This window comes from Salmo trutta, chromosome 37, assembly GCF_901001165.1.
Source record: "Salmo trutta chromosome 37, fSalTru1.1, whole genome shotgun sequence".
Lineage (NCBI taxonomy): Eukaryota > Metazoa > Chordata > Actinopteri > Salmoniformes > Salmonidae > Salmo > Salmo trutta.
The window spans coordinates 27771530-27799404 of record NC_042993.1 but is presented as its reverse complement, the minus strand read 5'-3'; the positions used below and the strand labels follow the sequence as shown (position 1 = coordinate 27799404).

Sequence of the window (27875 nt, the reverse complement as noted above, 5' to 3'; positions counted from 1 at the left end):
TGTGTCCTACATATTTTATTGAGTCTAAGGCACAAAAAGATCCTCCTGTCATGCTCTGTAAAAATGTGACTTTCTCGCGTCAAGATATAAAAAAAATGTAAAAGTGTTATGCAATGTTGCATCAGCCCTGTACTAAGAGGCATAACACCCCACAATGCACTGTTCATAGCGCTAACCTATCAAGAGCAGAGGTTGGTTACGTAGATTTCCTATTCCAACACAGCAATTCACTGTCTAACAGTGTGTCTACTATAAGCAGATACAACACAAGTTAGCTATACCCTGACAAAAGTATAACATAATGTTAAGTAAAGATATTGTGTCAAAGTGAGTCCTGATTGATTCCTAATGTGTGTATTTATGATGAATATAGGCTGTGAGCAGGGTCTTTTCTAATTGGACAAGTCCAGGTAGTTTCTTATTGGACAGTGTTTGTTATTGGACAAGTCCAGGTAGTCCTTTCCTCCCGTTTCAGTCCGTTTTCATCCATTTCAACACGACCCAGATGACATGAGACAGTAGAACATTTCCACTGTGCTGGTACAATGTTTATCTCTCCCTGAGCTCCCTCACTGCTCAGCGTTTTCCATGTCTTCAGACTTGTCCTGGTCTTTATGGTCCTGCTCTGTGTCCTCCTCCTGGGGCTCGCCCTCCTCCTTCCCCCCGTTGACCTGGAACTTGTCATGTGTCCACTTGGGGCTGCTGTCGTTGGTGTGGTTGTTGGGTAAGCCAACGCTGGCCTTCCGGATAATGAAACGGCCCCTGCTGCCACGCAGGAAGTTCCCCCGTCCTCCACGCCCTCGGTTGTCCACCCACTTCCTCTCGCCCTCCCTGTCATCATGCTGAAGGATAAATGGAAAGACAGGAAAGGGAGAAAGAGTTAATATCTTGAAGTGAGCTTGAAGGTAATACCATTGTTAGCAAGTTCACTGATTTGACTTGAGGAATGAATTCATTTGAGGATGGAATTTTATATATAGGCAAGAGGAAACAAAGATATAATTTATAATGGCATGGGTACAAACCTACCAAGTAGTATTTTCGGCTCTTGGGGGTGTACTCTGGGTCCCAGTCCTCATTCTTGGGGTGAACTGGTATGCCCATGTTAGCGGGATTACTGTTGGAATTGTTTCCCTGGTAATTTTCCCTGTTCCAGCCCCTTCCTCTTATTCTAAATTGCTGCAATATTAGTCAGACACAGAGAACCCAGATCATAAAAACAAGAAGACAATAATTATTGCACAAATTAAAATAACTATCCTTGAGTTTGATTTCCGGTAAAAATCTTTCCCAGTGCAAAGTCAAAGAAGAAAACAAGCGTGCCATCATGACATATTTTTCTATTTGAAATGTTTTGTTTCAGGTTAGTTGTGGTTGTACTTTGTCTTGTTCTCTTGATGATTCTATTCTTTATTAGACCCTTTACTTTCCAAAATGAATATGAGTGCACGTCCATGAGCAGACTTACAAAGCCTCCGCGTCCTCGTCCCCTCTCCATGGGGCCGCCATAGTCCCCCCGAGGCCCCAGCCTGGCCTTGTTAAAGCCTTCGTCTTTGGGCTCAGGCTCCTCGTGGGGATAGTCTCCTTCCCTGTGAGATTCGGCAGATGAAGAGGAAGAGGAGGAGCGAGAGCGAGATTGCTTCTTCTTGTTTTTCCTGGAGGAAGAGGTGAAGGTTGAGGGACCAAAACCCCTTTTAAAAGTCAGTTTATTGTTATTGACATTTGGCTCCATTGCTTGTGTTGTTAGACCCTGGCTAGTTTTAGATATGAACAGAACTTGTAAAGTAAATGTTGTAAATAGAATGTAGCAAAGTAAAGTAATTGTGATGCTTGTGATAGAGCAGTGGTTCTAAAAACTCTCCTCAGGGACCCTCAGACCTTTCACAATTTTGTTGTAGCTCTGAACTAGCTCACCTGATTCACCTAGTCAAAGGCCTGATGATTAGTTGACAAATTGAATCAGGTGTGCTAGCTATGCAATAAATCAAATAAGTGGAACAGCTGGGGGCCCCGAGGAGAAGTTTGAGAACCACTGTTATAGAGTGTGAGTTGGTTGAACATACTTGGACTTCTTGTGGTGCTTGAAGGATTTGTCAGCGGACCTCTCCCTGCTAGCCTCTGGGGAGTCTCCTGAATATCTCCCCCCATCCTGTTTATAATCACTCTCCCGGGTGGAATATTTTTTACGGCGCTCAATATCCAGACGAAGGTCCACTGAGTCACCCTTCATTTTTTTACCTTCGTCCTGTGCAGGTAAAAAGAAAAAGAACACAAGGATGTGGACATGCTATGGGTTAGCGTGGAGAAGTGATGTCAGTCTGCAGTCAGTCTTGTTTGCACACTGCATGCTAGGGGCCGGGAGAACTGTTACAAGACCATAAATAACCAACAAATTCTGGGAACTGCCCGTTTAACGGCTGCTGAGTTACATTTGACCGGCATAAGTGAAAACAGACCATTCTGGAACTACACTGAACAAAAATATAAACGCAACATTTAAAGTGTTGGTCCCATGTTTCATGAGCTGAAATAAAATATTCCAGAAATATTGTATACGCATAAAAAATGTATTTCTCTCAAATATTGTGCACGCATTTGTTTACATCCATGTTAGTGAGCATTTCTCCATTGCTGAGATACTCCATCCACCTGACAGGTGTGGCATATCAAGAAGCTGATTAAACAGCATGATCATTACACAGGTGCACCTTGTGCTTGTGCGGGGGACAATAAAAGGCCACTCTAAAATGTCACACAACACAATGCCACAGATGTCTCAAGTTTTGAAGGAGCGTGCAATTGGCAGGCTATTGCCAGAGAGTTGAATGTTCATTTCTTTACCATAAGCCACAACGTCGTTTTAGAGAATTTGGCAGTACATCCAACCGGCCTCACAACCGCAGACCACGTGTAACCATGCCAGCCCAGGACCTCCACATCCGACTTCTTCACCTGCGGGATCATCTGAGACCAGCCACCCGGACAGCTGATGAAAATGTTGGTTTGCACAACCAAAGAATTTCTGTACAAACTGTCAGAAACCATCTCAGGGATGCTCATCTGCGTGCTCGTTGTCCTCACCAGGTACTTGACCTGACTGCAGTTCGGCGTCGTAACCGACTTCAGTGGGCAAATGCTCACCTTCGATGGCCACTGGCACGTTGGAGAATTGTGCTCTTCACGGAATAATCCCAGTTTCAACTGTACCGGGCAGATGGCAAAAGGCATGTATGGCGTCGTGTGGACGAGTGGTTTGCTGATGTCAACGTTGTGAACAGAGTGCCCCATGGTGACGGTGGGGTTATGGTATGGGCAGGCTTAAGCTATGGACAAAGAACACAACTGCATTTTATTGATGGCAATTTGAATGCACAGAGATACCTTGACGAGATCCTGAGGCCCGTTGTCGTACAATTCATCCGCCACCATCACCTCATTTTTACCATATTAATGCACAGCTACCTGTCGCAAGCATCTGTACACAATTCCTGGAAGCTGAAAATGTCTTCCCTGGAAACACATTTCATGAAGCTCCTGACAAACAGTTATTGTGCTGACATTGCTTACAGAGGCAGTTTGGACTCGGGAGTGAGTGTTGCAACCTAGGACAGACAATTTTTACGGGCAACGTGCTTCAGCACTCGGCGGTCCCATTCTGTGAGCATGTGTGGCCTACCACTTTGCAGCTGAGCCGTTGTTGCTCATATATGTTTCCATTTCACAATAACAGTACTTACAGTTGACCGGGGCAGCTCTAGCAGGGCATAAATTTGACAAACAGACTTTTTGGAAAGGTGGCATCCTATGACGGTGCCATGTTAAAAGTCACTGAGCTCTTCAGTCTTTCCTAAGTTAAAACATTAGTATTGTGTTGTTTAAAAATGAATATGAACTTATTTTCTTTGCATTATTCGAGGTCTGACAACACTGCATATTTTTTGTTATTTTGACCAGTTGTCATTTTCTGCAAATAAATGCTCTAAATTACAATGTTTTTATTTGGAATTTGAGAGAAATGTTGTCAGTAGTTTATAGAATAAAACAAAAATTTAAATTTTACCCAAACACATACCTATAAATAGTAAAACCTGAGAAACTGATACATTTGCAGTGGTCTTTTTTTTGTTATTTTTTCCAGAGATGTATAGTGTATCTGTGACCAACAAATTCATATCTGTATTCCCAGTCATGTGAAATTCATAGATTAGGGCCTAATACATTTATTTCAATTGACTGATTTCCTTATATGAACTGTAACTCAGTAAAATCTTCTAAATTGTTGCATGTTGCGTTTATATTTTTGTTCAGTGTACTTTCCCAGGTTTGCACAACACAATGTTGAACCTCTGCGATACAACCGGACATAATGAGGTTACAAACTCCTGAAGGCTGAGTTCATTGACTTTCACGCTGTTTCATTCCCCTAAAATGTTTCCGTTTTGAAGAGAGTTCAACTTAGCCATACCGCAAAATGGTCTCAGTCCGATATCATCAAACGATCGAAGTTATAAGTAGGCCTAGAGACTGTATAAGCACTCTATAAGTACAACAGGTTTTGCTTTTGACTATATTTCCCCTTATTTGTTGAAGAATAATACTTACTATGACAATTGTTTAGAGTCCTTTGAATGGCTTGGACACAGGAGCAATTGGCCGTTTCCATTTCTGACCCCTCATGTTTTTCGACTCAATGGTCTCATGCGGGCTTGTACCCACAGTATAACCAAATCATCATACGTGGAGGGGGAGTATATAACACACAACAAATTCAATGTGCCTCGTTTTGTATTTGCTTTGCTTTTAGACGTTATGCATCTCCCTTCAAAGACAAGCACAGGCTTAGACGGAGAACGCAGTCTAAAGGTGGATGGCTGGCTCACTCGCTCGCTTGCTGTTGTTTTGTCAGTTTTCCAAAATACTTCATATTTCAAAAATGTTCAGTCACCTTGTAACTGCCATCCCCGGAGCTTTTCATCCCCTCAAACAGTTGAGAGTGTTTCTTAAAAGCACTGGGAGAAACATCAATTCTCCTGCAAGAGAGAAATACACAAGGTCTAACTTTGCCACAGCTCAGGCTGCAAACATAACACAAGGAAGGGATTACTCTAAAACATTTTAGGTCAGTGCTGTTCAGATGAGGACTGAAATGACTGCAATGAATTCATCTTAGTTTCAAGTCTGTGCTGCTCAGGTGAGGACTGACATGACTGCAATGAATTCATCTTAGTTTCAAGTCTGTGCTGCTCAGGTGAGGACTGAAATGACTGCAATGAATTCATCTTAGTTTCAAGTCTGTGCTGCTCAGGTGAGGACTGAAATGACTGCAATGAATTCAACTTAGTTTCAAGTCTGTGCTGCTCAGGTGAGGACTGAAATGACTGCAATGAATTCATCTTATTTTCAGTGATGATCAGATGAGGACTAACATTAATAGTCTACGAGCGATGTATAGATGTAACTCCAGGATATCACATAGCAAACAAGACCACCATTGAACCTGCAGTGAATGACAAAAGGTAAGATAAATACCTGTGCAAGTTTTGATAAAACTAGAGGTGATGCCACAGCACACTGAAGGTGAGATGGTCACTCAGAAGGAGACTCTACCTGTGTATCTCTGGGCTCTTTCTTGGCTTCATAATTTCTTTTTGCGCAGCTCTTCTTTGGTACACGGCAAATCGCTCATTTAGAGTAATTCCGTTGGATGGAAAGTGTTGTGCTGTAATCAACAGGAACCAGAACTTGTGTTACACAACAGATATGACCGTACATTCTGTGCCAATGCACTTTCCCATTACTTATATTCATAAGTTACATAGCTTGTAACCATAAAAACTATATTTTCAGCTACTGCATTAAAGATTATATATATATTTAAATGTGATTGTATTAGCCACGAAAACCATTTTCGGCAAAATTTCTCGAAAGCAATTTAAATTACATAACATTTGTGCCTGAAAAACGACTCCATGTTTTTTCAGTGTACAGCAATAATTTTCCATAATCATTCCCACACAGGATTACATTGCATGGCAGGGCTAGATAGGCATACTGGCCAAGCTATTTCACAAGCACTTGGCAACCCTTTTCAGTTTGAACTATCAACTGATATACTGTATAGGCTATATAAACCTTTTGATATCGCAATTGCACCTTAACTTGCACCTGTGTTAAAGCACAGCTAGCAGAGAGACTGGTCAGTTGCAAAAGATCAGAGGGGAGAGAGGTCAGTCACCTTTTATGTAGTGGACAATGGTGACAATGTGCTGTGCAAACAGCTCTGAGGGACTCCTTTGTAACTGTGTGGCCTGAGTGTGCTGGAAGATAGAGCGAAACTCCTGCTCCTTTTTAGTAGGATGCACAAGTTCCCGTGACAACCTTCGCTCACCAACCATAACACCAGAGGAGCTGGGGAAGAGACAAAACAACAAAAACATTTCATTTGATGTTTCACCTTTGCCCTTTTTGGCAAAAATAAACAGAGAACAAAGTGAATGGGATCTTTCTCATGAGACTTTTATAAACAACGCCTGAAAGATTGAATCGGGAGAGGTAATTTCATTATCTCAATTGTCTTAGCACACATCTTAATTCATTTTGATAAAGCTCATGGTTTCATAGAACTATGACTCAAAGGGGCTATAAACCAAGGTACGGGCCTGAGCCAAAGAGTGTGTCTCATGATTTATGGCTTCCTGCTAATGGAGATGGCATCAGAGTCTCTATGTGAATCTATTTGATGATGGTGCATACTGCTTACCTTGCCACGTCACCTCTGAGGGAATCCATTCTGACACTGAACTCCGCTCCTCTTTTCTCAGAGGCCCTTGGGGGAGAGTCCTCCCCCCTAACCATGAACATCTCCCGGTCAGAATTCCTCCGTGGTGCGGGTATGGGGGACGGGCTGGAGGCAGCTTTCTCCATCCTCCTGTCTTTGCTGACGTTCTCTGGGGAGAAGCCTCTGAGCATGCCCGCTATGGCCTCTCTCTTGGCCAAGGCCGCAGCTATGGCTGTGGCCTTCTCCTGCTTCCGGCTGCGGTAAATCTCCTCCGCCATGGCATCAAGATCATCGTCTTTGGCAGCCGCCTGCAAGTAGGCCAGGTCCTCCCACTTGCCGAAGCGCTCTTCAAATAGCTCCCTGGCGGAGAGGGTGACCTTGCTCTTGGGCTTGGGCGACCCGCCGTCCTCCCGGTCACGCTCTTTGCGGAGCACCTTGGGACGGGGCTTGGGTATCATCTCCTCATCCTCTTCCACGCCATCGCAGGAAAAGAAAGGGGAGGCTTTCAAGAAGCTGTTCAACGACACATTCCCTTCATCGTCAAAGTCTTCCCTGTACTTGTACTTCTCGTTCTCCCCTTTGTCGGGCTCTCTGTCAAAGATGCCCCCAGAGGCCTTCATGCCATTCCCTTTCTCCCGCTCCACATCCCCATCATTGGTTTCCATCTCTCTGCCATTCTCCCAACCAGACTGCTTTTTCTTATGATTGTGCTCTTCCAAGAACCTAGACAATGGCGAAGAGAGAAAGAGAAACAACTGTGTTAAAATGCATCTTGGACAACTGTTCAGGTGAGTACCCTGCAACTTAATTACAAAACAATGTGATAGAAATAAGGACGCTTGTCAATGGTGTAGGTAAAAATCCCATTGATTGTGGAGGACTTAGGGTAATGGATGATACAGTTATAAACATAGAATATGATATCCCCTCTTCAAAGAATAAGATATCCCCTCTTCAAAGGCCCAAGCCATGAGGGATTTGTCATGGTTAGTGCAGCGTTGACTGGCCAAGAAAACACACACGTCTCAAAACTCCCAAGGGTCCGTAATGCCTTCTCAAATTACAAACTCCTGTTTCAGCATGCTATGATGACCACCACTTCCCTATGGGCTTAGGTCCAAGGAAAAATACCAGGGACAAATTATTCTATGTGGATTCTATGTGGTGCATGACGCATTGGGAAAGAACCATGAATTCTAAATACAAATAAAAGACTCTCAGAGAAAGAGTCCTAGACTCATACAATTGGCACGTTACAACTACCCACTAACCACACTAAATAAAAGGTTTAAAAAAACATGACAAATATTTCCTAGCCTTGAAAAGGGTCTTTGATCAAAATGTTGACAATAATCGTGTGCTACAATGTGAACTTTGGGGCAGTAAATTTCTGCACCAAAAAATGAGAAAAATATGGTAGTGTGTGTTAACCTTTAATTTCTAAAGATATTTCATAAGTGGCAAAGAGAAAAGGAGAATAATATTTGTATTACCTTTTGAACACTGAGGAGATAGCTGCTTTATCTCCTGCCAGGTTGTCGTCTTTAGAGAAGAAGCCAAAGCCAGAGAACACAGGTGTGGGGCTTTTCTGAGAAGGGCTTTTGGTGGAAGGTGAACTGCCCACTGTCTGTATCTGCCATGAGGGGGCACCATTGGAATTGGAGCCATTAGCATTAGTGCTTTTAGGAGAGGGACTAGACTGGGTCGAAGCTGGGGCGCCCTGACCAATGATAACAGCTGAGCGCACCTGAGGACTTGACCCCTTGGGGCTGGTGCTGTTGCTGTGATCCGTCACGCCCTGCCAGTTAGCCTTGGGCTTGTCTCCATCGGCGCTCCCATCAGGCCCTGCAGACCCCCCTGTGATCTCCACGGGCTCGCCATCTCCTCCTCCTCCTTTCTTCTGGACCTCCTTGGAGGCAGAGCGCTCCTCCTTGACATCCTTAGAGTTCTGCGTGGCCAACCCAGAGCCAGACCTGCGTGTGGGAGAGGAGGAATGTGAGGAAGAGGAGTGGCGGGAGCGCCGGGATCGGGGCGAGGAAGAGCGGTCCGAGACCTTGGAGTGGCTGTGGGAACGAGGGCTACCCGAGCGCTTTTTAGGGGTGCGAGATCGTCCCCGTCTCGGGCTGTGGGGGTGTTGCTGCTGCTGTTGTTGCTGCTGCTGTTGGGGGTGCTGCCTGTAGTTCTGCCAGTTATTGGGGCGGTAGTTGTTGTTGTAGCCGCCTCCCCCACCCCTCTGGAAGCGCCCCCGTGGGAAGTAGCCACGCCCTCGGCCTCTGAAGTAGTAGGGCCTCCGGAAGCCTCGGTGGTAGCCCCGGAACTCGCGGTTATTATTCTGGTACTCCCTTGGGTAGTTCCGCTCTCGGTTATTGTGGGATGGAGAATGAGATCTGGAGCGCGAGCGAGTGCGGGACCTAGAGCTTTGAAGGTGGGAGAAAGAGAGAAGGGAGAAGGGAGAGAGAGATGAAAGGGAGGGAAGACAAAGAAAAGATGACTGATTACACATTTCCATTGTATAAAACTCATTAGAAAAATGTGCTTTGAGGAAAAAGGTGTGCAATGCTGTTTTTCTCAAGACTATAAACAACCTTATATTATGAGCAATTAATTTGTTTGTGTTGCTTATGAAAGTGATGCTGTCCTCCTTCCAAAACCTTTGAAACAATTAGGCCAACACATTTTGTTTTCAAGTTCACATTCCCATGAGAAATGTGATGGGTCTACAGCTTAAATTCAAGTGCTTTCTGGTTACAGGAACATTTTTAAAAAGTGACAGATACTCATGTACTTAGCAGTTGTGTTTATGTAAAGTATATCATAATCCCATGTACAGGTAATGACAGGGCACACTGTGATGCATATGTGTGCATCTGACAAATATATTAACAGAGGTAGCAAACCACATCTTAACATTTAACTGCTGGGAAATGGAAATACATGGGTGCACAATGGAGCAATGGAGAAAAACAGACTTCTCGATTCGTCTAGAGACATGGCTGTGAGGTTTACCCAGTCCACATGGTGGCTCCATAGCACCATGGACACTAAAGCATAACAGAGGTAGCCTTCAGTGCCACTAGACAAGTTTCCCCAGTTTCTAAACAATCTATTGCCTCTGTAAGTATTAAGATTTTGTTGACACACATGGTCCATCTTAGCTACAGTAAAGAAAACAATCTCATTTTAAAGAGGATACATCTCTGAAACGTCTCATATATCAACACGGTCCAACAATAAATTGCCTGGAAAATAATCAGAATCCTTTGATAATAACATATGACTTAAAAGTCATTAAAATCTCAAACTGCTCAGCAGCTTTGCACTGCAGTCAATACCCCTGTGCAGGCAAAGATGGATAACTTTCACAAATAACAATGAGAAATCCAAACTACAGTCAGCATTACAGAAAAAAACCTAAAATGTCATCACTTAGACTAAAAGCACACAAAATCGAAACAGAAAACCACCATTGACAGAACAATCTAGTACTTCTAAATAAGACCCATCTGGAAACTTTTGAAGTATATAAAAAGCCCTGTGGTACTACTCACCCCGTGTGTTTTTTCATTGGAATAAAGAGTGAGCAGAGAAAGTAGTGCACCGAGCAGCATTGCACACTCACATTGAGAGCAAGACAATCTGCATCTCTTATGCTGAGCACTAGTGGAAAGAGGCGGTCACATGGGCCATATGGGAAAAATGTCTACTCTAATCCTTCAAAGCAAAAGGAGGGGGCTTGGCTTGCCAATTACCCTGGCTGGCCAGCCTGCCCAGAAACCTAGGCTAAAAGGAGCAATTCAGTCAGTCAGCAACTATATACAGGGATTTAGGACAGCTAAAATCACAGTTTTATGAATGAAATGGTCTAATATTACATAATACAGCATGTACAGCATTTTCAAACCAAACAATGTAGGCTATCTTTGCATTGGATTTAAATTTCACTTGAAATGCTTCCCTGTGGCTCAGTTGGTAGAGCATGGTGTTTGCAATGCCAGGGTCATGGGTTCAATTCCCACGGGGGGCCAGTACAAAAAAAATGCATGAAATGAAATGTATGCATTCACTACTGTAAGTTGCTCTGGATAAAAGTGTCTGCTAAATGACTAAACTGTAAATGCTAAAGATTTGTGACTACATGGAGTACTTTTGATGAAGGAACATTTCATGGAATGATTACATCTAAAATAAGTCATGTTTGTACATGTGTGCCGTCTTGTATTGCGAGAGGGTTACATTTCACACACTGTAAACAGTGATAGGCCAATCCAGGTCCAGCATTAACTTTTAGGTTCAAGCCATCTCTTTTCTGAACTCACAGAACTCAAGACCATGGCTTAATAGTGCCATGCCATGCAGTGCCACTCCACGGAAAAGAGCTCCCATGCACTCCACTTTAATAGACACCAAACAATTCTGCCAGCAGCAAGAGTGGCCGGTGGCGTCACACTCAAACCACAGTTTCCCTTGCAAATTAACAACATTGCAGCCGACTGACAGATAACCCACACCCCTGCCAAGGAATTTCCATTTAGGCCTACTAAGCAACATAGTAAAAGCACCAGGTAGATGTTGAACATGTAGCCTACTAAGGAATGGCAATATCGTAGTAAGGGAAAGGGGATACCTAGTCAGTTGTACTGAATGCATTCAACTGAAATGTGTCTTCCGCATTTAACCCAACCCCTCTGAATCAGAGAGGTGCGGGTGATGCAAATAATTCTGAAATGTTTCTGGTGCAAGTCAAAGGTCTATGTAGTAGTGGGAGAGCTCATTACAATAACCAAGTACCAAGTCTCACTGAGGCAAGTATGCCATCACAGCACCAGAGCTCTTTCCCACACACATTCATTTCCTTTGTATAAAGTGCACCAGACCCTGGGTAAGGCCCGTAACCAATAGAAAGCTGTTGTCGCTCTGCAGTTAATATGAGCGCCAACTCACCATAAAACACAGGAAGTGCATGGGTTTTGAGGCAGGAAATCAAAAGATGTATGCTTTAGCACCACTGCAACCCCTTCTAAGCACACTCAAATATTACGCCATGGACATCTGCAGAAAGAATGGCGTGTCAGCTATGACATGACACCTTGACTTTGAAAAAATCTATTTTGGTTATTGAACTACAGTAAGTGAAGTGGATTTACACTCATTAACAGAATTGCGTTAAAGGAATTGCATCATGGGTCTCTGATCTGGATATGAATGTCATTCTCTTCATGGTGGTGTATTCTAAATAGGTACACAAAGGTAGAAATATGCAGTATCCTCCTTTGCATATTTGGGTATTATTTTACACACTGGCTATTATTTTAATGAGCTCAGCCACCCTGTTTGGTTGGTCCGGACCGGACCAAATCTGAACCAATCATAGATGTCTATGTTTCACAAGTTTGGACATCAAAGTACAGCACAGTAGAGCTCAGTAGAGTATAGTAGAGTACAGTACAGCACAGTAGAGCTCAGCAGAGTACAGTAGAGTACAGTACAGCACAGTAGAGCTCAGTAGAGTATAGTAGAGTACAGCACAGCACAATAGAGTAGGATTCAGTGCAGTACAATAGAGTTCAGTACAGTAGAGTATATTAAAGTAGAATATAATTCAGCAAAGTACAGTAGAATTCAGTACAGTACAGTAGAGTAGAATTCAGTTCCGTACAGTATTCAGAACTGTACAGTTCAGTACAATACATTATAGTGTACTCAACTCTAGTGTGGTCTACTGTGTAATGTACTGAACTCAACTCCACTCTATTCTAGAGTACATTTACATTTCATTTAAGTCATTTAGCAGACGCTCTTATCCAGAGCGACTTACAAATTGGTGCATTCACCTTATGATATCCAGTGGAACAACCACTTTACAATAGTGCATCTAAATCTTTTAGGGGGGGGGGGGGGTTAGAAGGATTACTTTATCCTATCCCAGGTATTCCTTAAAGAGGTGGGGTTTCAGGTGTCTCCGGAAGGTGGGGATTGACTCCGCTGTCCTGGCGTCGTGAGGGAGCTTGTTCCACCATTGGGGTGCCAGAGCAGCGAACAGTTTTGACTGGGCTGAGCGGGAACTGTGCTTCCTCAGAGGTAGGGAGGCGAGCAGGCCAGAGGTGGATGAACGCAGTGCCCTTGTTTGGGTGTAGGGCCTGATCAGAGCCTGAAGGTACGGAGGTGCCGTTCCCCTCACAGCTCCGTAGGCAAGCACCATGGACTTGTAGCGGATGCGAGCTTCAACTGGAAGCCAGTGGAGAGAGCGGAGGAGCGGGGTGACGTGAGAGAACTTGGGAAGGTTGAACACCAGACGGGCTGCAGCGTTCTGGATGAGTTGTAGGGGTTTAATGGCACAGGCAGGGAGCCCAGCCAACAGCGAGTTGCAGTAATCCAGACGGGAGATGACAAGTGCCCGGACTAGGACCTGCGCCGCTTCCTGTGTGAGGCAGGGTCGTACTCTGCGAATGTTGTAGAGCATGAACCTACAGGATCGGGTCACCGCCTTGATGTTAGTGGAGAACGACAGGGTGTTGTCCAGGGTCACCCCAAGGTTCTTAGCACTCTGGGAGGAGGACACAAGGGACACACAGAACTATACACTGCTTTTCTTTACTTTACTGTACTGTACTCCACTGTGCTCTATGTACTGTAATGTACTGTGCTTTCCAAATTTTTGAAACATAGATATCTATGACTGGTTCAGATTTGGTCCGGTCTGGGCCAAATGAAGGCCGGTCCTGACGTTTGTAGACATTGAAATCAAGGCTAGGGCGGACTGACCAAATGTCAACTAACTTTCAACGTCCATGGACGTCCGGTATCGGTCTGTGCTCAGTGGATGAGGATGCTGCTGGTTACAGTAAATGGAAAGAGAGGGGGCTCATGGGTAGATGTCAGTAAGAGCTGTGAGAGGTGACATTAATTGGAGGTAGAGAAGGAGAGAGAGGGAGGATTGTCCGACTCTTCACACTCTTGCTTTGACCACCAGTCAACAGAAATAGAAAGGAAACCGTTATCAGCTGAACATAACCATATTCCAGTGGAAGGGAGGACAGTAGCAGGTGACCCACTTGTGGTTTGTGAGTACTAAGATTTCCCATTTTAGCCTATTAAATAGCAGAAATCCCGTTACAGATCTTTATGAAATTGTGTTACCGATTTTTATTCACTTAATAATTCATAAACAAAATGTATATTAGTAAAAACACTATAACTAATTGATAGGTCTACCTTTACTTGTAACTTCTGGTAACTTTCATTATCCTCTCTCCTCATGAGGGTCAGAAATTAGAAAATACCTTAAAGATATGTGGGATTTTGGTAACAGAATTTCAAGGCACAAAGCAATGTTTGTTAAACTTACAGAAGGCAGAAAAAATGTTAAGTGTTGATATAATTTGGCAGGGGTCTTTAATTCAACATTATTGTGATTTTATATAAGAATAAATCAAAGCCTTAGCTTATTCCATCTATAAATGACATGCAGCTTATAAAGGCTTCATAAAGCCTTCAAAAACACTACATAAATGTGTAACAAATCGTCGAAGGGAAAGGGGGGTACATAGTCAGTTGCACAACTGAATGCCTTCAATTGAAATGTGTCTCTCTGAATCAGAGAGGTGTGGGGGGCTACCATAATCGACATCCACGTCGTCATCGCCCGGGGAACAGTGGGTTAACTGCCTTGCTCAGGGGCAGAACAACAGATTTTTACCTTGCCAGCTCGGGCATTCGATCCAGCAACCTTTCAGTTACTGGCCCAACACTCTAACCACTAGGCTACCTGCCGATCTATAACTATATGTCATGCTTTATAAAGGGTTCATAAATGTGGCATAACTGTGTGACATAACCACCAATGTCAAATGTGACATAACCCACTATGTCAAATATGACATAAACCTGTGCTTTATAAAAGGTGGCATAAGCACAGCTTAATAAAGGCCTTATATATCATATTAAATTGAGGCTTCACAAAGCATGTATAACCTGTCAAGCATCTTGGTAGAGCACTGCAATGCCAGGATAGTGGTTTTGATTCCCGGGGCCAGCCATACATAAAAATGTATTCACGCATGACTGTCGTTTTCATTAGAATCATCTGCAAAATCGTATATATTACATTTTTCTAAAACATTTCTAGGGTGGCCCAACTTCTTAACAAAATGCAGTCAGTCACAGCAAAAAAATATTGGTGTGGCCTTTTAAAATCAGCTTGATTTTTTTGCCGAATTACATTTTCTCAGTTTAGTCTTTCCAGGTTTCGGATTTTCCCAATATCTTCAGGTTTTCCCTTAGTTTTTCCACACATTTTTAACAGAAAAACAACAACATTTGATTTTCTGTGTCCACAACAATGCTCAAACCAAATCAGGGGATGAGTTTTGAGGTCTGTGAGAAATATAAGAAACTTAAATTTTTTTCGTGTAGTTGCCCTTTAATTCAGCGCTCATTCCCTGCACTGTTGTTTGGTTAGAGAGTTTTCTGTAGTGCAGTAATTGCACATGTGATGATTATGTATTCCATATACAGTGATTTGCATTGTGACCGCCAATGGAATGGGTGGAGTAAAAGGCCAGCAACACTCCGTATTATTCAGAGCCCGATGAAATGACACCGTATATACAGTGCCAGTCAAACGTTTGGACACACCTACTCATTCAAGGGTTTTTCTTTATCTTTTACTATTTTCTACGTTGTAGAATAATAGTGAAGACATCAAAACTATGAAATAACATCATTGTCACAGCTGTCGTAGAAAGGAGCGGCCCAAAGTGCAGCATGTGTGTCGTTCCACATATTATTTTCACTGTGAAACTTTGCAATACATACACAAAAAAACTGAACGAACAAAAACAACAAACCGTGACGCAGAGTAGAAACATACACTAACTCAGAAACAATCTCCCACAAACCCAGGTGGAAAAAACCCCTGCTTAAGTATGATCTCCAATTAGAGACAACAAGGACCAGCTGCCTCTAATTGGAGATCATCCCAAACAAAACCCAACATAGAAATACAAAACTAGAACCTGACAACATAGAAAAACTAAACTAGAAAACCCCCGTCACGCCCTGACCTACTCTACCATAGAAAATAACAGCTTTCTAAGGTCAGGACGTGACAGTACTCCCCCCCCCCCAAAGGTGCGGACTCCGAACACAAAAAAAAGTGATTGTTAGGGAGGGTGACAAATTTCTATGGTGGCTATGGTGCAGTAAGCAGAACCTTCTCATCCTGCGGATCCTCCAACAGAGGAGGCGGCTCCGATTCGGGGCGTAACCCCCGCTCCACCCGCTGATCTCTCTGCTTTTGTGCCACCGGACCGTGGATCGTTGTCGAAGGAACCGGACCGTAGATCATTGTCGGAGGCTCTGTGCTGCAGACCGCCGCCGGAGGATCTGGGCTGCAGGCCGCCGCCGGAGGTTCTAGTCTGCAGGCCGCCGCCGGAGACTCTGGTCTGCAGGCCGCCGCCGGAGACTCTGGACTGCAGGCCGTCGCCGAAGACCCTGGACTGCAGGCCGTCGCCGAAGAATCTGGACTGCAGGCCGTCGCCGAAGACTCTGGACTGCAGGTTGTCGTTGAAGACTCTGGACTGCAGGCCGTCGTTGAAGACTCTGGACTGTGGCACGTCGCTGCAGGGTCCGGACTGTGGCACGTCGCAGGAGGTTCCGGACTGCTGGCCCGTCTCAGGAGGTTCCGGACTGATGGCCCGTCCAAGGAGGTTCCGGACTGATGGCCCGTCTCAGGAGGTTCCGGACTGATGGCCCGTCCAAGGAGGTTCCGGACTGATAGCCCGTCCAAGGAGGTTCCGGACTGATGGCCCGTCTCAGGAGGTTCCGGACTGATGGCCCGTCTCAGGAGGTTCCGGACTGATGGCCCGTCTCAGGAGGTTCCGGACTGTGGGCTGTCTCAGGAGGTTCCGGACTGGGAACTGTCGCCGGAAGCTCTGGACTGGGAACTGTCGCCGGAAGCTCTGGACTGGGAACTGTCGTCGGAAGCTCTGGACTGGGAACTGTCGTCGGAAGCTCTGGACTGGGAACTGTCGTCGGAAGCTCTGGACTGGGAACTGTCGTCGGAAGCTCTGGACTGGGAACTGTCGCCGGAAGCTCTGGACTGGGAACTGTCGTCGGAAGCTCTGGACTGGGAACTGTCGCCGGAAGCTCTGGCCTGGGAACTGTCGCTGGAAACTCTGGACTTTGAACTGTCGCCGGAAGCTCTGGACTGGGAACTGTCGCCGGAAGCTCTGGACTGGGAACTGTCGCCGGACTGGGCAGGCGCACTGGAGGCCTGATGCGTGGGGCTGGCACAGGTGGCGCCAGACTGGTGACACGCACCTCAGGGCAAGTGTGGGGAGCAGGAACAGGACACACCAGACTGGGAATGCGCACTGGAGGCCTGATGCGTGGGGCTGGCACAGGTGGCACCAGACTGGTAACACGCACCTCAGGGCGAGTGCGGGAAGCTGGAACAGGACACCCCGGACTGGGCAGGCGCACTGGAGGCCTGATGCGTGGGGCTGGCACAGGTGGCGCCAGACTGGTAACATGCACCTCAGGGCAAGTGCGAGGAACAGGCACAGGGCGTACCAGGCTGGATAGACCCACTGGAGGCCGGGTACGTGGGACAGGCACAGGATATACTGGGCCGTGGAAGCGCACTGGAGGTCTCGAGCACAGAGCTGGCACAACCCGTCTTGGCTGGATGCTTAAACTAGCTCGACAAATTCGGGGCGCGGGCACAGATCGCACCGGCCTGTGAATGCGCACTGGCGACACAGTGCGCATCACCACATAACACGGTGCTTGCTTCGTCTCTCACTCCCCATGGTAAGCACGGGGAGTTGGCTCAGGTCTCCAACCTGACTCCGCTTTCGCTGCCTCAATCTCCTCTTTCGGACGGCGATACTCCCCAGCCTGACTCCAGGGTCCTTTCCCATCCAGAATTTTCTCCCAGGTCCATTCCTGTTTCTCCTGGGCACGCTGCTTGGTCCTTTGGTGGTGGGAGATTCTGTCACAGCTGGAAGGAATGGACCAAAGTGCAGCGTGTGTCGTTCCACATTTTATTTTCACTGTGAAACTTTGCAATACATACACACACAAAAAAAAAACGTGACGCAGAGTAGAAACATACACTAACTCAGAAACAATCTCCCACAAAATCAGGTGGAAAAAAACCCTACTTAAGTATGATCTCCAATTAGAGACAACGAGGACCAGCTGCCTCCAATTGGAGATCAACCACAAAACTAAACTAGAAAAACCCCCTGTCACGCCCTGACCTACTCTACCATAGAAAATAACAGCTTTCTAAGGTCAGGACGTGACAATCATGTAGTAACCAAAAAAGTGTTAAACAAATGAAAATATATTTTATATTTGAGATTCTTCAATTTAGCCACTCTTTGCCTTGATGACAGCTTTGCACACTCTTGGCAATCTCTCAACCAGTTTCATGAGGAATGCTTTTGCAACAGTCTTGAAGCTGGTTGAGAGAATGCCAAGCGTGGGCAAAGCTGTCGTCAAGGCTATTTGAAGAATCTCAAATATAAAATATATTTTGATTTGTTAAACACTTTTTTGGTTAGTACATGATTCCATATGTGTTATTTCATAGTTTTGATCTCTTCACTATTATTCTACAATGTAGAAAAGAGTAAAAAATAAAGAAAAACACTTGAATGAGTAAGTTGTTCTAAAACTTTTGACCGGTAGTGTATGTGTTAGGAATGACCAAAGGTGTCTGACTTTATAGTAAGTACAGTGTCATATGATATAAGACATTTATGCATGTGTCATAAATTTCAAAATGTTTCTGACTTTAAATTAAGTAAAGAACCATGTGATATAGAATATTTATGTATGTGTCAAGAATGACAGAAGATGTCTCACTTCAAATGAAGTATTACAGGACACTACATAAAGTGTCAATAAATAGGTTATTAACGTTCTGCTGATTTATGAAGGTTCTCTCATGATCCACAGGTTACTGTAGGGTGTGAGGTATCTAAATGGGTTGATGGACCTGCAAAGCTTTTGTGTGTGTCAAAGCCAAGATGATTTGGAGTAGTCCAACCTGAGACCACCGCACCAGGTATTCCTCTTCTGTTCCCATGCTGGAGACCAGGGCTTGATTACAACCTGTTACAATGGTGCCAACATTTTGTGGCTGATCTTTCAGTGGGGGAGTGGGTGAATGTGTCAAAGACCTGATGGACGCAACACCACACGGTATGGCTCCTTTTTGTTGTGTGTGTGTTTGTGCACTGAGGAACATGGAACTTGGTTGCAGAATAAAGACACTTTCAATTTCTTTAGGTTGGGGGCTTTCATCAAGGTAAGTGTTTCTTGGTGTAACATCATCACCAAGCTACTGCACACACAGCACATATAAGCCTGGGATATCAACCATTCAAAGTTGGCCTTAGTGGGAGTGCCAATATAATTCTAAAGGAGTGACCTTACTGAATAAAGTATTTGTCATTGTCACTAGCTAACACAGTAAAAAAAATGATGATTATGGCTAAACCCTGCCCACTTCCACAATGTATCTTCTTAAAATTTCAATTTAAATCTAACCATAACTAATAAAAGCCAAGTTTGATGTGTTGGTCCTCCAGAACTTCCACACATTTGGGTGGAAGGGTCTGCGAATGAGATTAGGTGTAATGTGACTAACATTACTTTACTTTAGAGCGTAATCCAATCCTTCGACCCAACATGTCACCCTTTATAAAGCACATGGTTATATCACATTCGACATAGTTGGTTATGTCACATTTGACATTGGTGATTATGTTACATAGTTATGTCACATTTATGACCCTCTATAAAGCATGATATACGGTTATAGATACTTTGTAACACATTTATGACTGAGCTTTCATTTGACATGCTCCTATGAACTTCACATGTTGGTGATGACAAATGAAACATGTCATGCATTGAGGCCCAAACATAGCATGCATAGTCCACACATAACTGTTAGAGATCAGCAACCAATCAGGAGCATTTAAAAACTTTGACTAATCTACATAGCAAAAACCTTTGTTGGGTCAAAAGCATTTCTTACAGTCTATGTGTAGCATATCTGTCAAGACGCGGTCAGCAAGTCTTATCTCATTTCGATTTGTTTTCCATATACACAGAAAGACAGAAAAAATCTTTCTCAGAAAAAAAAAGTGTTACCTCCCCTCTTTCTGTTTCAAAATCTTCTTCAGGCTCTCTACCCATGTAATGACCTTTTACAGAAAAAAAATACTTCATAAGTCCTTATAAGGTGGAATATGTTGGTTCATCCCTCTTAACCTGTTTATAGACAATTTATAGACAAAATAATATGACTTCCTAACAATGTCCTCGTTTGAGGTGGTCCGTAATATGTAAGTAAGTAAGTTAGCTAAGTTACAGTAAGTTACATTGTTAGCCACCTGTAGCGATGTTTCCTAGATCTGGATCGTGAGCTGCTTCTGGAGCGAGATCTGGACCAGGACCGAGACTGGGACCGAGACTTGGACGCTGACTTCGTTGCCTTGGACATCACTGCAGGCAACCTCTTCGAGACGACAGCCTGTCAGACAAACAGAGGGGAGTCATGTGTGATCATGAGCATCTATTCAATTTCAACATTTCACCCACATGTTCCATAGGCCCACATAGGCAACATTGAATAAGTAGAACAAGGAAAATTTGAATCAGCTAAAGTGCTGGTCATAGGATTAATAACAATGATTGACTATTATTACATTTTTGTCATCTGAAACCATTGCATACAAAAACAGATATTCATCAAAGAGGCCTACTACATAGGAGATACCCACAATTTAATACAACTTAACAAGATAAAGGATTCTTCACATATTTGAACATGTAGTGCAAAATGACTGTCAAATAGTACAAGTGGCCGAATCTGTAAATCACTGTGACCGAAGTGTCAGGTGGCAAACTACAACCAGACGACTAGGCCGCTGAATGATTATCTACAGTCACTGCAGAAACAGAGGGATTAAGATAAAGAGCTGTGACTCGAGGAAACCATGACAACAATCCCTCCAAGAGATATAAAGCATTCAAGAGATGCCATACTTCAGAAAAGCTTCTGTGCAAAAATATGCAGTGAAGCAGCTTTAAAAGAGGTGCATAAAAGCTACTACCGTACACTAACTACTGCTGCCAAAAAAACTGTTGGAGAACAGTGTGGATACTGCAGGTGCAAGTAACATAACCAGTTTCATGTAGTCGGTCAAACCAGTTTCATGTAGTCAGTCATTTGCATTAAGTAATCAGTTTCATTCCAGTGATGGGACTGAACTTGTGACTTTTATTGGTCCCAAGAAAAGATGAGGAACCTTACACTAAGCGTCACGGCTGTCTAAAGGAGCAGACCAAAGTGCAGCGTGGTTGTAGTTCCACATGTTATTAAATCGGTGAAACTTTGCAATACATAAAAACTAAATTGACAAAACAACAAACCGTGACGCAGAGAGAAACAAACACTACTCAAAATATAATCACCCACAAAACCCAGGAAGAAAAACCCCCTACTTAAATATGATCTCCAATCAGAGGCAACGAGGACCAGCTGCCTCCAATTGGAGATCAACCCCAAAAACAACAACATAGAAATAGAAAACCTAGAACACAAAACCTAGAAATAGAAAACAAGAAAACCAACCAAACACCCCCTGTCACGCCCTGACCCATCTACTTTAGAAAATGACCTCTTACAAGGGTCAGGACGTGACACTAAGTCTGCTTGAGTCTAGACTTCACTATAATGGGATAGACGCATTCTAGGCTCGAACCTCTACACACACGTTATATATCCAGTAACAAATGGAACAATCACCTTAGATTCCACTAGTCTGTCACATTGTCCCTAATTATTGTGCTAGTCTAAGAATGGTGTATGGGAATGTTTGTTCTCTCAAGAGAGAAATCCTTATAGCCAGCTGTTCAAAAATAGACTAATGGTAGCTTTCAGCAAAGATAAAAGAGGAAGAGTAGGGGTTGTTTCACTACTTACCGAACACCCATCAATGTCATTGTCAGACAGTCATACTGAAAACTCATTAATCATTCCAATATTTAATAGTATTACAACGCTGTTTGGTTCACGTGTAGATGATTTTAGAACCACTTTACGTGCAAAGGTGGAAAAGAAAAAGAGAGAAGGAGTATGAGGAGTGACATCGAAGGCTTTATGGACACGATGGACCAATGAAGAAATAATAACATACACGACTGATGTTTAGAACACGTTTAGAACATACAAATCAGTCTCAGCGCTAAATGGAATGTAATAGAAAATGACAGGCAACATTTACAGGCCAGGGGCGTTGCTATATCATCATTATACAGGACAGGACAAGATGGCGCTGACAGACACGGTCGCCCTGTTTCTAGCTCCTAGACAACTTTGCAGTATTTCTGTTGTCGTTGCAGACCACATTACCTCCCAAGATAATATTTTTTGGTCATCATAACTGCAGTGTATATATGTGCGTATAGTTTCATATTGCTAGGTATTATTACTGCACTGTTGGAGCTGCACCTGCAATAACATCTGCAAATATGTGCACGCGACCAATAAACCTTGATTTGATTATACAAAGTTACAAGACATTACTGGAGAGCTTTATAAGATTCACAGACTGAACAGCTGGGCTGCCAATAAAGAAGAGGTCACTCTGGCTCGGCTTGAACGTCAACAATGTGAAAAACACTCTTAGAAATAAATGAATTGAAAGGATAACAGTCATATGGTGCCAGACCAGCAAGTGGACTGGCTCGTGAGAGTTGAGAAGATGATCTGATTATTGGGCCTAATGCGACTGCCAATCAGTGGCCGGAGAATGTCCATTCTTGAATAGCACAATCAGTGCCTGACATGTTCATTACCCCTGTGGGGGGTAAATACGATTCTTTAAGGGGATTCTGGCTATATTCTGAGAATGATTCATATGATACAGCAGATGAGGTTATTCAGTCTATGGACACTCTCCATGGCATATGATCTTCGGTCCAAGTGAGCAAGGGATCAAAACATTTATTTTTCATTTTGAAAAGCATCTGAGGGGGGATGCCGTGAGGAGGAAATTGCAGACTAAACATTGGGAGGACTTCAAAAACGGTGCACCGGCATCAAGCAGCACATGTTAGTCGCAGAGTATATCCCTGCTACTATTTTAGTGAGTATTGAAATGGATCCCTCCTCCTGCTACTCCTCTATGGTGCTCCTTCCCTCGCTTTTCTTCATTGCAGACTGCGCTTGTTATTTTTGGCTTCCAGGGCTAATTTCCTGAAGGCACTGGAATATACTTTTTTGCTTACCGGGCACATTTCATGACTGGCATTCAGAGCGTGCTCCCGTATCCACATTTGGAAAAATAAAGGGAAACTAAACCCTGGTCAACAGATGGTATGGCATATTATGAAATTAGACATTTTGCCAAGTACTCTCTGCAGAAGACCTTTATCACCTAGTCATACACAGTTTATTTAATAGCTGTAGACTATAGCTGTGTAGCTGTATAACTGCATATACTGTAATACCAATAATCTGTTTAAAACTCATTGAACAAACAAGAAAAACATCTGTTTTTCTCGGGACTGGTTTCGTATGGCTGAGAATAAACCTTTCTGAAAGCTCTCAAATGACTGTCAAATGAAACTAAACAGGTTGAGGGCCATAACTTTTGCATCCATCCACTAGGTAACTAGAGTATAATCACTTCCTTCACTTCATTTTGTGTAACTGGTTTATCTTACTGGTAAAACCGTGTAGCGCATTGCAGGGGCCAAAACTGGGCAAACTGGGCATTCACTAGGTAACTAGTGTATCATGTACCATCATCTTTAACTTAAATAGATGCTCCCCTGAACTGTGTGTGACTGTAAAACGGCTAGGATATGTGTAGCCCATTCCAGTTGTAGTTAACTGTAACTTAATAAGTAATAAGTGTCTGTAAAGTGTGACGAATCGTGGGTCCATTTCAGTCAGAGAACAGTGACCCACTTCCAACTGATAACCAGAGGCAGCTGCCTGTCTCTTCCTAACAGAGTGTGCTCCCCAGCCAATTCACTAGGATTTAAACATCCAAAAGGCTATGACAAGCATCTACACTAATTATGTACCCTCTACTGACAGACACACACAAACACACCCACAGGGCCCCTGGTGCAGAGTGACAGCTGCTCAAACCCGGTCACCTGTTTATTTAAGGGCAAAAGTTGTTTGCGAACAATGGTTGGGCAACTCGATACAGCAGCAAGAGTATAAACAGACACACTTCGCTCAATCAACTACACTATCATTAAGACCTGGATGCCTCAGAAGCAGCTGGAATCACATTTGGCATCTATATGGACCACTGAGAAAACACGCGCCACAGCAACTGTCACTGATGTTGTCTTTGGTTACCAAAATGGACCAGAAATGTGGGCATCATTGTCAGGGTGTCAGAGTTTTCCCTCAAGACGTGGCTTTATAGAGGCAGTTCATGGATTGCCAAGCGGACTCTGCCGCTGGAGTCCAGATACACTGTGTCGCTTCCTTCCATACGGTTCCATGGATAATTATTATGTTTCTTAAAGTTGCCTTATTACCAAATAAGCCCATTGTAACTTGATTTAGGCCTATTAATAAATGGCACTCTCAGATAAGAATGAATTCAACCATGACTGCGTCACTGTGATTTTCTGCTGCAAACTCAACACTGACCAAAGCTGACAAACCAACGTTGAATTGGACAACGCAACAATAATCACTAAAACCATACAACAACAAAAACTCGCTCAATAACTGAAAGGCTGAGAAAAGTAATGTGCTTTATTTTCTCAGAGTGAGAAAATACAGGGCCCCATAGCAGTGTGTTCTCACTAAAAGTTCAGTGTCTGTCTACGTGAGACAGAGTGTCTGTTGGCTGCAACCGCCACAGCGAGTTCCCATCCACTCCCACCAATGGAGTAGGATCCATGTGCGATACATATAATCACTCTTTGTTGCTACTCGAGACTTCTTAAAAACCTCCTCAGTCAGCACTATAATCAGTAAGTTTATTTCTTGGTCTGCTGTAAATAGGTGAAAAGTTAATATGTAGCTATGTGAGCTTTTGATTTACACAACTGTTGTCCTGAAAATACATAGTAGAAAATGACTGAGGCGTCCTCAAATCGTGAGGATGTGCGTCTTAACTTGCTGCTATCAGGATGGAACTCAACAGCGAAAGGTCCTCTCTATTTTGGTCCGTTGTGAACAGCATGGCAAATGGCAAACTATCATCCCTTATTTCAGCAACGTGGTTAGATGATGTACATGTTAGGTCTTGCCTATTGACAGACATCTTCATTCAAATGAAAGCTAAAGCTGTAGATATCCGGTGTATTTGGTCAACTTTCAGTGGTAGCCATTCTACCGGGGACAAAGTCGTTACATTCACACACAAGTGACGTTACCCCAGAGTTGGCAGTGTCAAAAACTCGACTTCTCCTGTGAACATTTTGGACTGTCTGAAAAGAAATGTCACGTAAATTGTGAATCCTGTGAATAGACAAGTGTCGATACAACACCCTGTAGATACAACACCCTGTTGATTCAACACCCTGTAGTTACAACACCCTGTAGATACAACACCCTGTAGATTCAACACCCTGTAGTTACAACACCCTGTAGTTACAACACCCTGTAGATACAACACCCTGTCGATACAACACCCTGTCGATACAACACCCTGTAGATACAACACCCTGTAGTTACAACACCCTGTCGATACAACACCCTGTAGATACAACACCCTGTAGTTACAACACCCTGTAGTTACAACACCCTGTAGATACAACACCCTGTAGATACAACACCCTGTAGTTACAACACCCTGTAGATACAACACCCTGTAGATACAACACCCTGTAGTTACAACACCCTGTAGATACAACACCCTGTAGATTCAACACCCTGTAGTTACAACACCCTGTAGATACAACACCCTGTAGATACAACACCCTGTAGATTCAACACCCTGTAGTTACAACACCCTGTCGATACAACACCCTGTAGATACAACACCCTGTCGATACAACACCCTGTCGATACAACACCCTGTAGATACAACACCCTGTAGATACAACACCCTGTAGTTACAACACCCTGTAGTTACAACACCCTGTAGATACAACACCCTGTCGATACAACACCCTGTAGATACAACACCCTGTAGTTACAACACCCTGTCGATACAACACCCTGTAGTTACAACACCCTGTAGTTACAACACCCTGTAGTTACAACACCCTGTCGATACAACACCCTGACACTGGAGTACCAGTTACAGGAGTATCCTCAAATGCACACCATACAGAATTCACAGCATCAACTATAGGCTAGTCAACAACAGAGCATACATACTGTGAAAGACCACAAGGCCGATTACTGTAAATCCCATTGCTTTACAACGATCCCCGTGAACAGCATATAGAAAAGTTATTCTTAGTAAATAAACAAAAGTGACAGTACAGTACAGCTTCTTTGATATAGACCTGGACCTGTGTCAGGATACCAGTGAGAACGTGGTTACGCCTTTCTTATCTGTGTTATTTCAACAGATATTATTTGCACTACGAGAACAATAAGCCAGGATCCATGGCACACTACAACAGGATATGATGTAGTGATTATTTATGTAAAGGGTGGCACAATCAACCCTGTCGCATTTTTTGCTCATAAAGCATTTGAAATTATAATTGGGGGGGTGAACAATGAACGGGGTTTGCACTATGTAACTGATGCATTTACGAAGAAAGCTGGGTAGCTCACTGGCTGACTGAACTGAAGCTCTAGCATTGTTGATCAATCAATCGACAACAAGGAATGCATTTAAAGTGACATCGAGCTGTCGACTTTCTGTAGCTTGAGAGATGGTGTCAAAGAAATCCCAGAGAAATGCAAACATAACATTGCTCCCGAGAAGTTAGTCTATATAATAGTAACTACACTGTATCATGCCATGAGAATAACCTCACATGTGATACATTATACCATATATAGTAGCTGGTGGGGATACAAGGACATACTAGAGCAAGGACAGACAGGCTATAGCTTACCTCCGACGTTTCTGGTTTTTTTCACGCTCCTCTGACGGGTACGGTCGTATAGCTTCTTGGGTGACAGCAGGCGGAGGATCCGTTGCTGTCACACTGTCAACCAAATAATTTTGGATGATAGGTTGCAATCCGAATAAACAGGCCAGTTGAGCTAACTTTGGCTACTGTGTGTCAAGCATCGTATAGACCGAAGAAATGTGCGGGAATGACGTTTATCAGCTCGTTCAACGAGCCTTTCATCAGATCCGTTTCGTATTCATGTCACATTAAATAGCTAGAGCAGTTGTAATGAGACACTGCGCTGTGCACTCACGAGGAATGAATTCAAAGTGGAGAAATTCTCGGAGGACGCATACAATATGAAGCTATAGTACTGGCTACAGTAGAGCCTTCCTTCGCAGCGCAGCAGGGGGTGTGACTAGTGCTCAGTGCACACAGGTCAAATTTCCTTCCTGGTATCCCCCCGTCAAACGTACACAGAACAAAAATGTAAATGCAACATGTAAAGTGTTGGTCCCATGTTGCATGAGCTGAAATACAATATTCCAGAAATGTTCCATAGGCAAAAAAAAAGAGAGCTTATTTTGTCTCAAATATTGTGCACAAATTTGTTTACGTCCCTGTTAGTGAGCGTTTCTCCTTTGCCAAAATAATCCATCCACTTGACAGGTGTGGCATATCAATAAGCTGATTAAACAGCATGACCAGTACACAGTTGCACTTCTTGCTGGGGACACAATGCCACAGATGTCTCAAGTTTTGAGGGAGTGTGCAATTGGTATGCTGACTGCAGGAATGTCCACCAGAGCTGTTGCCAGATAATTGAATGTTCATTTCTCTACCATAAGACGCCTCCAATGTTGTTTTACAGAATTTGGCAGTACGTCCAACCGGCCTCACAACCGCAGACCACGTGTATGGCGTCGAGTGGGCGAGCAGTTTGTCGATGTCAACGTTGTGAACAGAGTGCCCCATGGTGGCTGGTGGGGTTATGGTATGGGCAGGCATAAGCTAT

At 43.8% G+C, this 27875-nt stretch overlaps 1 protein-coding gene across 6 annotated transcripts; it reads right to left on the bottom strand.

Annotated features, from left to right (window-relative positions):
- Positions 1-27244, bottom strand: thrap3a (thyroid hormone receptor associated protein 3a). Of its 6 annotated transcripts, none has more exons than XM_029737784.1 (11): positions 26861-27243; positions 20191-20330; positions 8272-9189; positions 6761-7501; positions 6236-6408; positions 5608-5719; positions 4946-5030; positions 2064-2245; positions 1469-1691; positions 1030-1179; positions 1-842 (listed from the first exon to the last, which is right to left on the bottom strand). In XM_029737784.1, exons 2-11 carry the CDS (start codon positions 20298-20300, stop codon positions 570-572), a joined length of 2967 nt encoding a protein of 988 aa, XP_029593644.1. In that variant the 5' UTR covers positions 20301-20330; positions 26861-27243; the 3' UTR covers positions 1-569. The 6 variants fall into 6 exon arrangements, with proteins under 6 accessions (XP_029593644.1, XP_029593643.1, XP_029593646.1 ...); XM_029737783.1 differs by having other exon boundaries at positions 8272-9195; positions 26861-27242; XM_029737786.1 differs by having other exon boundaries at positions 1469-1655; positions 8272-9195; positions 26861-27240.
- Between the last annotated feature and the right edge of the window lie 631 nt (positions 27245-27875).

Bases quoted from the DNA above. Each gene is read 5' to 3' on its own strand.
- thrap3a (XM_029737783.1), bottom strand. From the start codon at position 20,300: ATGTCCAAGGCAACGAAGTCAGCGTCCAAGTCTCGGTCCCAGTCTCGG. The intron at 5,720-6,235 runs GTGACTGACCTC...TGTTGATTACAG, and splicing joins CATTGTCCACTACATAAAAG to CACAACACTTTCCATCCAAC. The intron at 1,692-2,063 runs GTATGTTCAACC...GACTTTTAAAAG, and splicing joins AAGCACCACAAGAAGTCCAA to GGGTTTTGGTCCCTCAACCT.